Here is a 16,577-nt window from a genome sequence, read left to right as displayed (position 1 = left end):
CAGAGCTGCCCAGGGGGCAATTACCTGACTCGCAGTGACGATGCAGTGCCTACTGAATGAATAAATGGCCCATCGAAATAGATATGATAAGTAGGCACATCGCACCTTCGAGCAGACTATCTGGCTCTCTGAGCAGGTACTGGAGACTGGTGTTTGCATGTGGTAGGATGTTAATACATATTATTGCATTGGAAAGCACAAATCATATATTAATTTAACACAAGGGTTATACAGACATCAACACAAACATCTGCAGACATAAAAGTGCTCGCACTGCTAAAATTACCACATTTGCTGCAATGAGCTTCAGCTGTGGCAGCAACCTGTACTAAGATCAATTACGGTTTTTCTTTCTTGTCAAGCGCACAGTGTCTCAGATATGGAATCAGCGCCCGATGGGATGTGATTATGAGGCTCACTAAAGGCGCATGTGTACTGGAGCAGTTAGTAATCATATTTTGGATTGTGATCCGTGAGTTGACAGGTCACTGGTCCAAGTCAACGGTGTGAAGCCATAGTAAGAGAGGAGGATCGTAGTAGATGACTAGCATGCTGCGATCTCTTTTTGAAGTCACTAGGAGCAAACATTTTGGGGACTTCTCTAATTCTCCAACAAACTAGGAAACACAGTGCATATATATATATACCGTAATATATATATATATATATACAGTATATAATGCTAACAATAAGCTATAGTCATGATACATTTCTCTTACACGTGTATTGAACATAATTGTATTAATGGCATTTATTTTTAATGAATACCTTTTAATTATGTCTCCATAATAGCAGCTTTAGGGGTAAAGAGCGCAGTAACCGTGTGGATATGGCTGGTGTCCGTTTAAGAAAAGAATGTCTTCTGGTCTTCTGGCACCGGCAGCTGCAAATGCGTCAGTAGATAGCCCTACAACTTAAACGCTATTTTTAAGATGCTGTGACTTAAATATAACCTCTTCCATAGTAAATCGCTCTTAATGATTGCTACCGATACACCGATACACCGCGCTATATGGCATATGTGAATACACAGAGAATAATGAATGGAGGCAGAGAGATAAAGTTATTGATTTGTTAAATTAATCATCAAAATACAGGAGAGGAATTTATTTCAGAGGAGAAATGTTAGAACCAGGGGCCATAGTCTAAACCCGAAAGGCCAGAGGTACTGTAAAGAAATGTTACTTTATCGAGAGGGCGGTAGGTAAATGGAACAGCTTCTCGGCAGAAGTGGTAGAGGTTGATACGGTGAGCTAACTTAAAGTTACATGGGAAATGCATAAAATTATCTTGAACCTTTCTACATCAGGAAAAATGGGCAGACTAGATGGTCTGAATGGGTCTTATCTAGAATCACATTCTACGTTTGTAAATGTATTACTAGTTAGGGAGTGATATGGAATCAGGGCCCTTAATATTGCCATTTATTAAAGTAAACGTTTTCGTTAGTAGCCGTGAGTGGCCGCGCAGACTGTATGATAACCAGGAATATGAGAAACGTGTCCTTCTATGAAAATTGCTTTGTGTGGTTGTTATGCGTGCCTGGAATGTATAGAAGAATATATGCATCTTTTCCAATCACTTAAAATCAATGTTTCTGGTGTCATTACACAATGTACGGTGCGAAAGCGTTGTTGACGGTTTTGAAACGCATAAAGCATGTGCTCTGTTAATTAACAGACTGATTTTGATTAATTAAGCGGTGTGAAATGTTATCTGCAAAGAAGAAATTCAGAATGAAATGACTGATTGTTGTAGATTGTATCCCAATTTAGACATTCACAAATATTTTCCCATACAAATTATATATATATATATATATACATACAGTGTATATACGGTATATATATATAGTCGTGCATCATTAAAAAGAACCCACTGTGCTCTTTGGGGGAGTGGCTTTATGAAGGGACAGGGCTAGCCATGCATAGGGGTGGGGCTAACACCAGACAGCCTTTAGTGTGAATAAACTGGGCATCATGCCTTGTGCCCCGTCTTTAGGAGATGGTCAACATGGTTTCTTATTTATTACATACATATAGATCCATAGACATACCTGGAAACTTTGAGGCTACCAGGAGCTCTTCCTCGCGGGATGTGGGCAGGAAGTCCCCCTGTTTAAGGGGAAATGGACGCGGAAGGGGTCTCCAGACGCAACCCGGAGAGTTCCCAGGTATTGTATGCCCATAGTTCCCACACATATGCAGCCACTTTTTTTCAGGCCTTCTTATTGTGTAGTCTGTAGAGTTCTACTAGGGGGCAATAAATGGATCATTCGAATCACTGTACAAATAACTAATATATCTTCTGAGAAAAAAAGCTGTCCTTCTGTTATTATTATTATTATGTACCAAATAATGATATCCCCAAATCTATTACTCCACAGAGCAACGTGAAAAATACAAATAGATAGAAGCGAACAAAATCAAACATTTTACTGAATATCATGAAAACAAAGCTGGGCTCGGAAGTTTACACGCTCTCCTCTACTTTGCGCTTCTTCTCCATCCCTGGGACGCTTCACAGGAGCCGGGGCTTCTCCCAAGCGCTTTGCCTTTTTGGTAGGTGTTACAATTTCATTCCCGGTTTCCTCCAAGCTATCGATCTTCCTCCTTTCAGTTATCGCAGGGCCCTCCTCTTCATCTTCCTGGGGAAGTTTCATGGCTCTCGTGTTTCCAACATCATTCTGAACATCCACCATTTGTACGTCAGCGGGACAAAAATCAGACAAACACTCTCATTTTGGTTTTAGGCACTCTTTTGCAAAAACAGAAGCCAAAGGGCTTAGCGTATTATGTGGTATTTCGGTTCAGGAAGCCCTCGTTGTATACGGTGACCAGGATAAGAATGGATTGGGACTTCACAATGTGATAGAACCCATATTTCCGCATTTACTTACTCTGTTTAACCCAATACAGAATATATAGAATATATAGAATAGTTCGGTCAAAACTAGAGTATCATTTTAATCCCTCAATACCAACTGGAACATTTAACGAAACATGGAACCAAATGGAACCAAACATGGAACCAAAAGTCTTTTTAGTTTTAGTGTACCCTGTACCCACACACATTGTGTAACAGATCAGTATAGGGCTTTATTCATATACGTACGGTCTAATAAACATGCATCACATGATATGAAAAATAGAAAAAACACTCTTCCCATGTATGCCAAAAGAAATAATTAACATAATGTAAAAGCCTTGGATCCTTTTTAGTGAATTTAGCATATTGTAATTGTAAATACATGCAGGATACACACCAAGCCCACTTAGATGGCTGTACACAACATATGGCACGCCAGGAGCCAAACATACACTACAGAAACGCAAAATGGGGAGGAAAAACAAAGTATGCCACTGTTTTTGCAAATTTTTTTATAAATGTATGTGTGTTTTATTGTTATATATTTATGATTTGTTTGTTTGAGGGGGAATTGTGACAATCATTAAGCGTTTGGTGTAGCACCAACTCTGATCCCTGCTAATCGATTGATCACAGAGTGCCGTCCAACTTATCTAACAACAGATCAGCTGCCAGCATGTAGACACAAATTAGGCTACCTGTTCCATGCAAACTCCCTAGGATCAAATTTGTTTCACTGAGTAAGAGGAGCTGCTGATTGGTCAGTGACCAATCCGCAGTATTCTCTGTCACATGATCAGTGTCTCCTCTCTTAGAGTATTTTAGGGATGGGGCATCTTTGAGTCATTTTTAGATTTAGATTGGATAGAGGGAAGAGCAGTCCGTGGCCAAGTAACTACAGCATATGCACTCTGATGGGATAGAGACTAGAGGCACTGGGAGGCTCACTGCACAGTTGTATTATTTTAATATATTTATCTATTATATATATTTATAGAGTATATAAAGCGTTGGAAGAGAACCAATCAACTTTCTGATTTTAAATCAGCTTAATAGCAAATTGAAATTTAAATAACATGTCAAGAGAAGCAGTTGTGTGTTCCTGATGTCTGGCAGCAGCACTCTTGGAAATGTTATTATTCCAGAAAGGAATATTAGAGGGGATTTAGAAGGGGCTTCAGTAATGTGATAACAATAAGAAACAATAATAAACAGGTAATGAGGCTCCTGTATGATGAAGGGCCAGCTCAGTCTCTCCTTGCAAGAGAATGACCCTTCCTAACACATAGTGAAAGCAGCAAGCTGGACCATAACTCTCCTGCCAACTCCCGCTTTGGGGATCATTCCCAGACAAGACTGCTCTTGACAGTAGGTTTGCTTAGTCTACATACCAGGCTCTGTAGCAAATGGCTGATCATCTGAACATAACGAAAGGACGTCTGACATTCGTGATGAGCATGCCATTGCATGCACCTGTTTTCATCTGGCACACCAGACATGTCCAGTCGGTTGCCGGCCGATATCTCCCCGCCATTTACCTGCAGGCTATATAGGCCCACCTGTACACTGCATGTGTATAAAAACATTCACGATCTGGCAGCCGCTTGTGTTAAAGTACCAGGGCTGCTTAGTTGTCCTCAGTCCAGCCCTGATCTCCTTCCATATATTCCAGTTATGCTGTATTAGATCATCACCTTTCTTCTGACAATGATGGACTCCAGAGGCAGTGTAGGCTGTCATACTGCTTGCTCATTTGTGGTTACAGTTACTACATGTGTAATTACATTTGAGGTGTGTATGCATCAATACAATGTGGGGGCCACATCAGAATCAAATACATAGATCAAATAATATCCTTATGTAAAGGTGTTTCTAGTGGACCCAACTTGTACGGGTCAATGTGGATCCACAGTGTGCCGGTTGCCATTCAAGAAAGCAATGGCCACTCACCGGCAGTTCTAGAGTTTTACATCTATGTTGCACTCATCATCAATACATCAATGGCAATTTTGCAATCTATCCTCCCACCCTACAGTATTTCACTGACTCTACCCTGGGCAGTATATTAATAATTACCTCCAAACATTAGGAAGGCCAAATAGAGTATTGGTGAAGCAAGAATTAGACCTCATCAGAGCCAGGCCAGCTCATACATATAGGACCATAACTGGACCATCCCCGAGTTATATTTTTTTCTTTGCCATTGACTGGGTTACCCCTATGATCCCATCTAATATCCCATCTTATATTAACCTCTGTATTATTGATTGCAAATTATCACAGATACTGCTGATTGTAAAATAATAATAATAATAATAAAATATATATATAGCCACACTTCCAGAAATCTAGCAAAAATGCCGCTTGCGTCCACGACAAAAAACACTATGGATATAGCTTGGGATGCCATAAAGCCACTGCTATTTCTGTGAGGTGCCCAATGATCCGATCTCCCTCCGGGCAGCAGCTCTCCGTGTGATTACATGGCTAACTGCTCTAGAAATGGCCCTACACATCATCCCCTCCTTCTACCTCCCAGTAGCAGGTTCAGTGGTGCTGCTGGAGACAGTAAAACTCTATTAAGCAGCTATATTCTGGGACTGTATATTAAATCCAAACCCAATGCACCTGCAGTACGCACTCGCTTATTCCACGTCCATGGCGATCGCTCCGTTTACGGAGACGGAGTGCGCTCAATTACAATGCTAGTCCACATCTACAGAGAGAGAGGCGCCATTCACGTCTTACAATGCCGGCGACAGCTCAATATATTATGCAGAGCTTAATAATGACATTGTATCACCTGACTGTAGAACCAAAATCTCCAGACTGCTGCATTATGTAGCGAAGTATATCTGTAATACTAGGTATAATAACTGTGTGTAAATAGGTACACACTGTGTGTTTTTGTGGCCAGACTGTGTGTACCAAGAGTGAAGCTTGATGTTTCTGTATTGGTGTCTTAAAGCCTATTACATAGAAACATAGAATTTGATGGAAGAAAAGGACCATTCAGTCCTTGGTCTAGTCTTAAATTCAGGATAATGTTATGCCTGTCCGTGCATGTTTAACCCATTGCATCCCCGTAAGTCCGGTAAGTCCTTAAAAGCTGAGCCAAGACGCCCTTTAGGATGCACCGGGACATCTTGACTTCGTAGCACAGCAGGAACACCTCCTGTCGTTACACAGGAGATCAGGGTGTCTAGCATTGCAGGCTTCCTACCGATTGTGTGTAATACCGATGTACAAGGAATACCGCTATACAAAGAATGCCTGATCACGCGATCAGGCGTTCCCTTCTGGTAGGTGTCAGTGCTAACACCCACCTGAAGTTCACAGGAAGGCGGGGGTCTCTGATTGCTCCCCGTGCAGGCTGATCGCTATGCGGGGTTATGGAGCCCTGCTTGCTGATCTGTGTGATCAGCACCGACAGATGAATTTCTCTGGCTATCAAAAATATATGATAGGCACCCAAAGGGATATTGAGCCATACTGAACTGGGAACTCTGCAAAAACAAACAAACAAAAAAAGAAAAATAATTAATTAAATAAACATTGTTGGTGTTTTTTTTTAATGCCCCTCACCCTAAACCCCTTAAGCCAATAGTATTAAAGATATGTAATATAAGGTAATATATAAAGGATGGATGTGGCCCTCTTGAACATAAATAAAATATATATGTGTAGTATGATTGTAATCAGGAGATGTTACTGAACATAAATTGGGTTTTACAAAACTTTTTTTATCTATTATCACTAATAATCATTATGATTTATGTATTTCTATGATTTTATGAGAAGTACTTCACAGAACAGAATGCTGTACAGACATTTAAACAACAATTGGATGAATACTTGCAAAAACATAATATACAGGAATATAATTTTTAAATTATGGGGAAACAGTTTCTTGATCCAAGGAGAGATCTGCCGGCCATTCTGGGGTCAAGAAGGAATTTTTTTCCCCTAGTTTGGGCAAAATTGGAAAGAACCACAACTGGGTTTTTTTTGCCTTCTTTTGGATCTACAGCAAAAATGAAACAGATCTGGGAAAGGCTGAACTTGATGGACGCATGTCCTTTTTCGTGTAACCATGTATCGTTTGTACGGGTCCGTCCAAACTGGAAAAGAGGAATCATGGTTTAACTAACATATGGTAAAAATGAAAAAAAAACCTCTGGTCCTTAGGTTATGAAAAAGCCCAATCGCAAAGGGGATAAATCCCCTCATTGTGTTAGCCTCTACCACATCTGCTGGGAGACTGTTCCACTTAATATTTGGGGAGTTGCACCGTGCCAGTATGTCACTATGGATACCAGATATGTTACATGTTATGTTGTTTCAGAGGGCCATGGGAAGAAATATTAACTTAGAAACCCCCCTTAAAATATGAAGCAGAGGACATGGGTGCAACTTTCCTGCCAGTTGGGAAACGATAATGATTGGAGGCTGCTGTGGTTTGGGGGGGGGGGGGGGTTGATGGTAATAAATATAGAGTCTACATTACAAATTACCTGAATGATAAAATGTTATCAAAGAAAGCAACTAGGTGTATTTGCCAAAATCAAATATATATAAATATATTACAAAATCTATGTCAAATGACTTGAAAAATATAAATACATCCAAACCCCTGATTTCTTGGAACAGATTTAAAGTCATCAAACCATTTTTTACTTAAAGTTAATAAATTAAATAAAAAATAAATTAGATTTAACATGTAATTATTACCACGTATGATTCCTGGGGTATTTGGCGGCACTGCTATTATACGATGAACTCAGTATGGAAAATGACTGCCTCTCCAGGGGAACGGGGGGCACAGGGGCAATTGCCCCCAGGGCTGCTCTGATTTGCATATTACTCTAAAGCTTCATTCTGTGTTTACTTGTAATTCCACATACAGCCACTATGATGTCTAAAGTAACAGGGTGAATTTACTCAACGACTGTATCCCTTCTGTGCTCCGTTTATGTGTTTTATGTATTCCCTTTCTGTTAATTTGTTTTAGATCAGACTAGATAGTACTCGATGGGCACCCTCCACATGTGCTCATTATTGAGCTTTTAGTCTCAAAATTAATCTGGAAAGATATTTTTTTGTTGATGTCCAACATGCAGACTGAAACCAACCAAAAAACACCATTTAATAAACAAAACGTTATAATAATAATAGTAATAATTTAAAGGCTTTTCCCCCGCCAACCACATAAAAAAAATGTCAACATTCAAAAACTCATCGCCAACTCTGCTATTCAGCATTCATAACCCCGCGGCGCGTGGACCTTGGAGCTGTGGCTTATTTACCCCACTCTGGGCAATCAGTGGCAAGAATCACCAGACTATGGATCAGGGCAGCAGAAGTTCTGCAGCTGCAGCTTCTACCTATGGTTAGCAATTTTCCCCTCTGCTGTTTTTTTTTTACTTACAAAGTACCGTACTTTAACCTGGATTGTTTGTTGGTGCAGCCACATGAGACGCTAAACTGTCCCTTAAGTATACGTTTTATGTATAGGGTTGGGAGTTTGATGGTCAGTACATACGCATTAGGTAGGCAACAGGTTGAGATGTTATTGGGAAAGCTGACAATTTTTTGTGTGGTTGGCGGGGTAGATGCCTTTAAATTATTACTATTATTATTATTATTAGGTTTTATTTATTAAATGATGTTGGTTTCAGTCTGCATGTTGGATATCAACAAAAAAATATCTTTACATATAATTATTCATATACAATAAATATTATTAATAATAATATTCTCCTCCTTAGTCCTATCTCCATATATGATTGGCAGAGCCCTGGATGCTGGGGCAGGAGGCGGGGTTCCTAGTAGGAAAGGGGGCTGATTCTGATCTTAGGGGGGCTGCTCTTAAAGCATGTTATGAATATGAAATCATAATTCCAGTAATTATTACATTGGAAGGCTGTAGAGGAAATGCCCTGTTCTGTGGGATAAAGTGGGCAGGCTCTGCGAGAAGTGGGCTGTTTATAGAGCAGACCGTGTGGGTTATTCTGAATAAACTGGTCAGTATGGAGATGCCCCCCGGGAGAGGTGGTCTGCTTATAAGGCAGGATCGGGGCAGGGATGCTGTGGGTAGGGTGGGCCGGTCCTAGCATCAGAGTGGGCAGTCTCAGCGAGAAACGGTCTGTGTGCAAAGTAAGAAATATATACAGGAGTGGGGAGGTCCAAGCGTTAGGTGGGCAGTTCCTAGGGGTAAAGTGGGCTGGTGCTGGGGCAGAGGTGGGCAGAGTCTGATGGTAGTTAAAACGCGTTCTATCTGAGGGGTGGGCAGCTCCTTTGTACGATGGGCGGTTCCTAGGGCAAGGTGGGCAGATGCTTAGGTGAGGTAGGCGGTTCCAAAGGGGGGGTTAGGTGGGCAGCTCCTTGGGTAAGGTGGGCAGCTCCTTGGATGAGGTGGGCAGCTCATTGGGTAGGGTGGGCAGTTCCTGGGTGCCGAGGTGGGCAGTCTCTGTGCGAGGTGGGCTGGGTAGGGGGCTGTCCGTCCATATAGAACTAGCTCAGCTCCCATCTTCTCCCTCCTCCCTCCCCCGGTCTCCGGCAGTGCTGAGCTTCTCTCTCCGGCTCTGTTCTTCTCCTCTCCGGTCTCCGCAGGAGGATGATGATGGTGCTCGGTACCCGGTGCCCGCTTCTACCGCTTCTGTGCCTCATACAAACCGGCCTCCTCTTATCAGGGACCGATGGCTTCAGCTTCCCGCAGCAGCACACGTGAGTACCGGGCATTATAACTAGGATTATAGCTAGAGATTAACGTGAAACCGGGAATAATGAATGGTGTATAGCGGATAGCGCTGATCGTACCGGGATTACTGCTCCTGAATAAATAATAAATCATATACCGGGAATGAAGCTTCTGGTACGGGGAATAATGCGCCCAATAATCTTGGCGATGTTGATGATGCTAACAACGAGAATAATAATACATAATAATAATAATAATAATACAGACAGTAACGATCCGGTGCCGGGGATGGGATTCGTGACACGGGGATAACTCTTTGATAAATGTATTAACCCTGTTATTCGCTCGTTCTACTGCCCTGGGCATTACTTTAACCCTTAAGTATCCTCTATCAGTCCCTATTAGTGCAAATAAATCTAAACCCTTCTATCTAGCCCTTCACCCATCCGTTTATACCCCCCGCTGTTATTTACCAAGGTTTGCTTTCACCCCCTTTTTTGTCAGTCCTAATCATGTTAATGCTTACTCTGCCCTCCAGCCTCTATTTATCTATACCTCTTGTAAAGCTGCTTCTTGGTTAGGTAGAGGGTAGTTGATGAGTGGAAAAGCTTTCCAGCAGAAGTGGTAGAGGCCGATACAGTGGGGACATTTAAACATGCATGGGATAAGCTATACTGTATCTGAAATAAGACTAATGACCGATTAAGGGCTGAATCTTTACATCTTATAAAATAAACAGACTAGATGGTTCCTATATGCCGTCTTCTTTCTATATGTATATATGAGTATATATGTCTTCCGTTGCACCTGTTGTATTTGCAGATAAGCGGTTATTGGTATCTTACGCCTGATATCTACCCCTTATGGTCTCGTCTGTTCTTTCATTCTTTCGCTTCTTGCTTTGTATACTTTCCAAGATGACTTATCTGCTCTAGGGTGACCAGATGTCCACTTTAACTCCTTCCACTTATTACAAATGCATCATGCAGGGCAGCAGCTCTTTTCATTCAGCCCTGTAGTGGATGATTCCGTGGTTAGTGGGTTATCTGGTCATCCTTCCCCAACCTGTCAGTCTCATAGTGTATGTCTTTATGCCGTTCACCTATATGAATTATCACCACATTCATTCCACCCCCTACACCCCCACACACACACTAACACACACACTAATCCTAACACACACACTAACACACACACTAACCCTAACACACATACTAACACACACACTAATCCTAACACACACACTAACACACACACTAACCCTAACACACACACTAACACACACACTAACCGTAACACACACACTAACCCTAACACACACACTAACCCTAACACACACGCTAACACACACACTAACCCTAACACACACGCTAACACACACACTAACCCTAACACACACACTAACCCAAACACACACGCTAACACACACACTAACCCTAACACACACGCTAACCCTAACATACACACTAACACACACACTAACCGTAACACACACACTAACCCTAACACACACGCTAACCCTAACATACACACTAACACACACACTAACCCTAACACACACGCTAACACACACACTAACCCTAACACACACACTAACCCAAACACACACGCTAACACACACACTAACCCTAACACACACGCTAACCCTAACACACACACTAACACACACACTAACCGTAACACACACGCTAACACACACACTTACCCTAACACACACTAACACACAAATGAATTGCCCATCAAAGTATTAGGTATGGCCCCAATTGTATGAGCGATGCGGTCTGGGTGCGATATAACTTATCGGTGCCTAGTCTCCTTCGCTTTCGCAGGGCAGTTGTTGTTGTTGCACGCGCAGAGCCGTGTGTGCCGAGTGTACATGTGTCTACATGTCCGGTTGCTGTATGTATCGACAGCCTTGTGAGCAGTGAAAGGGTTGTGTAACACCCACATTTAGTGCAATTTTTAGAAGCCCCCACTCAGCTGCTGTCCCTACTCAGCAAGGGGTGACAGGTGCTCCAGGAGCAGATAACAATCCGGCTGTCTCGGGGTAGAGCGGCGCCGAGCTCTCACATCACACATCAGATACCGAGACCACAGAGAGCTCTCGGACCTTAACACGGAATGGCGTTCCTCTCGGTACGGAGCGGAGGGTGCTTGGGGATGTCTGCGCAGAAATCGTGGCTAATTACAAAAAACATAACACTACAAAGGGAAATATTAAAGTCAATTAAGATAATTATCTGGAGCCGCTCTCTGGAGGACCGAAACGCTCCTGCATCCTGCAGACTGCGATAATGGAAGTCTGCGTGCAGAGCCCAGCTCACAGCCCAGTGCGCAGCGTTGTGATGCGTGTACATGCTTAGGATACATGCGCGCACTCGGGTTAGAATGTGCGTGCCAAATAGTGAAGAACCTTCCACCTATACAATCTACGTGGACGTTTTAGATGTAATGTACAGAAGTTTTACTTCACTGAGAGGGTGGTAGATAAATGGAACAGCCTCCTATCAGAGCTGGCAGAGGCTAATACATTGAGGGAATTTAAACATGCATGGCATGGGCATAAATAAAGCTTCCTGAATCTAAGACAAAGTTAAGGACTGATAAAGGTCTTTACAACATAAGACTTGGATGGTCTATGTATATGATGCATGAGTGTGTGTGATGATGTCATAGATCTACAAACTTTTTTTTATCTCCAGTGGAGAATTTCCCAAAAGCGCGGGCATTGACACCGTTTTTTTTTAATGGTGTCTGGGTCTGGAAGACGGGTGGCAGAAGCCGGAGTGTCATGGCTGTAAATGTATCGGGTGGTAGGGTTCTGAAACGCGGTAACGTTGTAACCAGATGAACTCAAACCATTCCGCGTGAGAAAACAGCTTGAATCCCAACTCTGCAGCGAACGCATTAAACGGCCGTCCCGGTGGCAACAACGGCTTTAACAGCACGGAGGTCACGGTCTGGAGATCGAGACAGACAGCTGCTGGAGCTCCAACCTTATCACAAAATCTAAGGCTCCATGATTCAAAAAAGCAAATCTTTATTTGGTTTCTGTAAAACGATAACAATGTTCATTGGAAAATACAATCTTTACAACAAACAATTAGAAACGAAGACTGGAGCGTTAGGATCGCAGAGCCGATAGCGGGAATGATGAATGATTTGTACTTTATGCTGTAAGGAGATGTTGATTTATCCTGAACCATTACCATAGAGGATTTCTCATACCGTCGGCAGGGCTGATGTCTTTGAAATGCCCGATGGTCCCAAGATCACATGAAATGCATCTGCTATGCGAGAATCTTATAGGCTTTCCTTAGATAAGGTCGGCCCTTGTCTAGTTGAGCATCTCTGTCGTCAAAGAAGAACACAATTAAATAATAAGAGACGGCTCTAGAAATAAGATATGGTCTCTTTAGAAGGCATCTAACCCATCTCCTTATGATAATAGACTAAGGCATCTATTCACTAAAGTGGGGGTTTGCTGGGGGGTTTGACACTTAATCTGCTTGATATTGGTATAGACAATCACCGGCAAAGCCCTGCACGCGTCTCCTGCAGGATCGCCCCAGTTGGCTCTGCATAGCGCGTAGGCAATGTGGAGACCTCATGGGTCAGCAGCTGTTACGACACTCGACTCCCTGCTTGGTTTCAGCGAGTTCCCCATAGTGTAGCCCTTCAGCAGATTTGTCTAGTGAATGGTGACGTTCTTCTAGCGTGCAATTTAGTGAATTTGGCCTTAAGTGAAGTCTATTGATTTGTGAATAACTCCCACATTCTACGGTTTGTCATAAAGGGTGCGTGAATATCACGTTTAGAATTTTAGCAAAAGGCTGATTGCATTGGTGGTGGCTTCAAGGAGCACTTATTACTGCTTGTCATTGCATTAAGCCGTATGCGTTCGCTTTCCTAGAGCTATAACACTTCTCTCTTTTATACTGAATTTATATACCGCCAGTGACCGTTTCAAAGGCAAAGTAACCTAAACAGTAATAGCGTTCACTTCAGGGTTTATTCACTAAAGCGTGAACCTGCATATGAGTTTGGTGAAGAGTTGCTGCTGACCATACAGGATGCATAGTTCAAACTGTTAGGTCTCACTTATTTAACTATGCATTGTACAGGGTTAGCTCAGCTCGTCAGCGCATAAGAACTATCCAATGCATTTAGTTTGGCCGTTTTGCTTCCAGTTGCAAAACCCTAAACCTTATTTGGGCCTTGGTCTTATGTATCCACTAATCCTTAACCTCTTCTTCTGGAAAGGCCATTCCACTTATCCACCACACAAACGTCTTCTTTAGTGAATAAACCCCACTATGCAATGTATACCTGTATATAAAGATAAAGTTATTTATTTGTCAGCTCAGCCGTCTGTGACATCACTGTGAAACACTATATGCAAATCGACTAGTCTCCACTATAATGGGGTAGGTCACAAAACAGGGGTCTAGCACAATGCATGGATCAACGTTGTGATTTCTAGTAGCTTTGCAAATGCTGCGTTGGTTATGGGGGGGCCAATATGTGTGATACAGGGGAAAGTGAACCATTACAAGGTCTACTGTAACTATATTGCTATTAACAATTCTATATGTGCATCACGAGGCTAGGTTTGTATAGGTGTTGGAAGAACGTCTAACTCAGGTTAGAAGAACAGAAGAGTATAAAATATATAGAAGTTTTTGGAAAGCAGCAAATTGAATATCATTCCCTTTAATACATGCCTCTGTATGGGCTCAGCATGCTGTCAGAATGAACATTTGTTCTAGATCTTGAGCACTTAGTAGAAAACCTTCTGCTAACTTCCGTGGAACTTTGCGTGTAGCTTTTCATTTGACCCATGCATTTTCAGTATATGCTTTTATCCAGCCTTCTTTTTGTCCCAAAACAAAAGCTTCCCAAACCCGGCTCGGAGAATGTGCAATCCTTCGCAGGTCCTCCATGAGTCTGATCCTCCAGGAGCAATCCATATTAAATGCATATTTTTGTGTGCACCGCGTCTGCGTCTTTATTCTGACGGTGCACGCTCCAGAGAGCAGGGGCTGATCTGTTAGTGACTGCACGGTGACAGCATTGCTTAGCTCAAGCTGTTCCACACCTTGTACGAGACTAAGTAGCCATAAGGGAGCTGGATGGGGCGAGCGCCAGAGGTAGGTGCCAGACTCCGCTGCGGAGTCGGTACCTGGAAGCCGAATTTAGCAGCAATAGGTGACCTGGAGCTCCGACTACAGTTCCTTCCTAGGCTAGGCTGTCAACCCCACAAACTATGTGTTCCCCCAAAAAAGGTTCCCCATTTTCCCCAAACAGTTTGCTTTTTCATCTAACGTTTCACATATTCAGGTCCCATAAAACATCAATAATATTACAAAATATTCAAAGGGGGGTTATGTCTTGGAACGACTAATTTTAAGTGAAGAAATGTGACTTTTCTTTACTGTAGCGATTATATTGGCCATATTTTAAGCTTTCCCCTTGAGATACTTTTTGTCCTTTCTTAATTATTTTTATTTTCCAAATTGTTTCAGAAAGTACGAGCAAGCTTCTGTATTTTTTTTTTATAAAATGTATCTAACATTTACGTGCAAGATAAGTAGTTTTGAGTTTAAAATTTTGGAACATGGCATTTATTTGGTATTTGTTTTTTCTTAAAAAAATTCTTCTATGTTTTATGTATTTGTTTTTTTTTTAAAACTCTGTGTTTATGTGTGTAAAAAGCTTTATGTTTCTTTAAGGTTCTTAATTGATAATATTTAGGCTACAAAAACTATGTTTAGAATAGAGGAGAAGGTATAGAGTGTATTTGAAACGGTAGGGAAGGTCATTGTTTGAATGTAGAAGGTCATGTTATGGTTTGCATCTGAACAAATAAATAGCCTGAATCTTCTCAATTTCTAAAAGTGCCAAGCGAATATTTTGTGATATTAATGATGGTTTATGGGACCTGAATTTGGGAAATGTAAGATGAAAAAACAGCTGTTTGGGGGAAAATGGGGGGAACATTTTTTGGGAACACATAGTGTGTGGGTTTGTCAACACAAGGATTTGAGAAGAGGATGCTGGCAAGAGGAACATTTGTTTGATAAGCTGTTAGAAAGTAAAGGGAAGTGTCACAAAATGGGAGAAAATCAGTGCATTTGAAAGGTCGAATTAGGCTTTTTTTGTAGTAGGGCAAAGAGGAACATTTGGGGTAAAAGCAAATGGAAAAGGCAAATCCTAAGTGAAGAGAAAAGATTTTGATAGAGTAGATGCCACTCAACATTGCAGGTGTCCAAATCGAGACACCTGTGTTGGGAGGTGTGGCAAGAGGTGGAAAGGGGTGGTGCTAGCACCAGAGGTGGGTGGGGCCAGTGGTATGGTCATCTATCTGATCTCGCAGGGCTCAGCATTGAGCGGTGACCATGTGGGAGATACACGCAGAGAGCTCCTCTGCTCTAACAGCTCCATGGACTTCGATCTCCCCAACCGTCCCATGAGCCTCGCTGCCCACAAAAGCAATGGGGAAGCGGAGTGAGCCTTAAGTAAAATGTTACGAGCCAAGATACCTTTCTCCTGGAATGTATCCGTCTTTGGGGGGGAAAAGAGGATTTTCAGAATACTATGTGTCTTGTGGAGATTTGATTTGCTGGAATTAGTTAAAGGGGGCATTATTCGGGAAATGGGAGAAAGAATAAGAGTTGAGATTGGGGAGACTTGGGTACAAATATGACATGGGATTGTCTAACGCACCCCATCAGGTGACCGCAGAAGATTAAATGTCTATCTTGTATACAGGCACAGCGCTCTCTCCTCTTCATACTCGTCTCTGGCCCCCAGGTGCTGAGGACTTTGATTTAGCTGTATTTCATCAACTGGTAAATTTATATCTAATCCGTGAATAGCCGCTGACATTCAGGGATGATGTGTATCCCTATTTAGATGGGGATGCTATGCGCCCCTGCGATAAAAAGCATTCTCAAATAGGCAGCTTTCTCCTTGCATTGTTCCCCTGGCAAATTGTCTTTCTCTAGTG

The 16,577-nt window shown here is 42.1% G+C and overlaps 1 protein-coding gene across 2 annotated transcripts in view; it reads left to right on the top strand.

The window, feature by feature from the left end:
- The first annotated feature begins 9,430 nt into the window (after positions 1-9,430).
- CACNA2D2 (calcium voltage-gated channel auxiliary subunit alpha2delta 2) overlaps positions 9,431-16,577 on the top strand; it is a 121,552-nt gene continuing 114,405 nt past the window's right edge. For both annotated transcript variants that reach the window (XM_053470379.1, XM_053470378.1), the window contains exon 1: positions 9,431-9,594. In XM_053470379.1, coding sequence (XP_053326354.1) covers positions 9,485-9,594 — 110 coding nt within the window. In that variant the 5' untranslated portion in view covers positions 9,431-9,484. The remainder of the gene's footprint in view (positions 9,595-16,577) is intronic.

This window comes from Spea bombifrons, chromosome 6 (assembly GCF_027358695.1).
Source record: "Spea bombifrons isolate aSpeBom1 chromosome 6, aSpeBom1.2.pri, whole genome shotgun sequence".
In the NCBI taxonomy this organism is placed as follows: domain Eukaryota; kingdom Metazoa; phylum Chordata; class Amphibia; order Anura; family Pelobatidae; genus Spea; species Spea bombifrons.
This window is presented reverse-complemented; position numbering and strand designations above follow the sequence as displayed.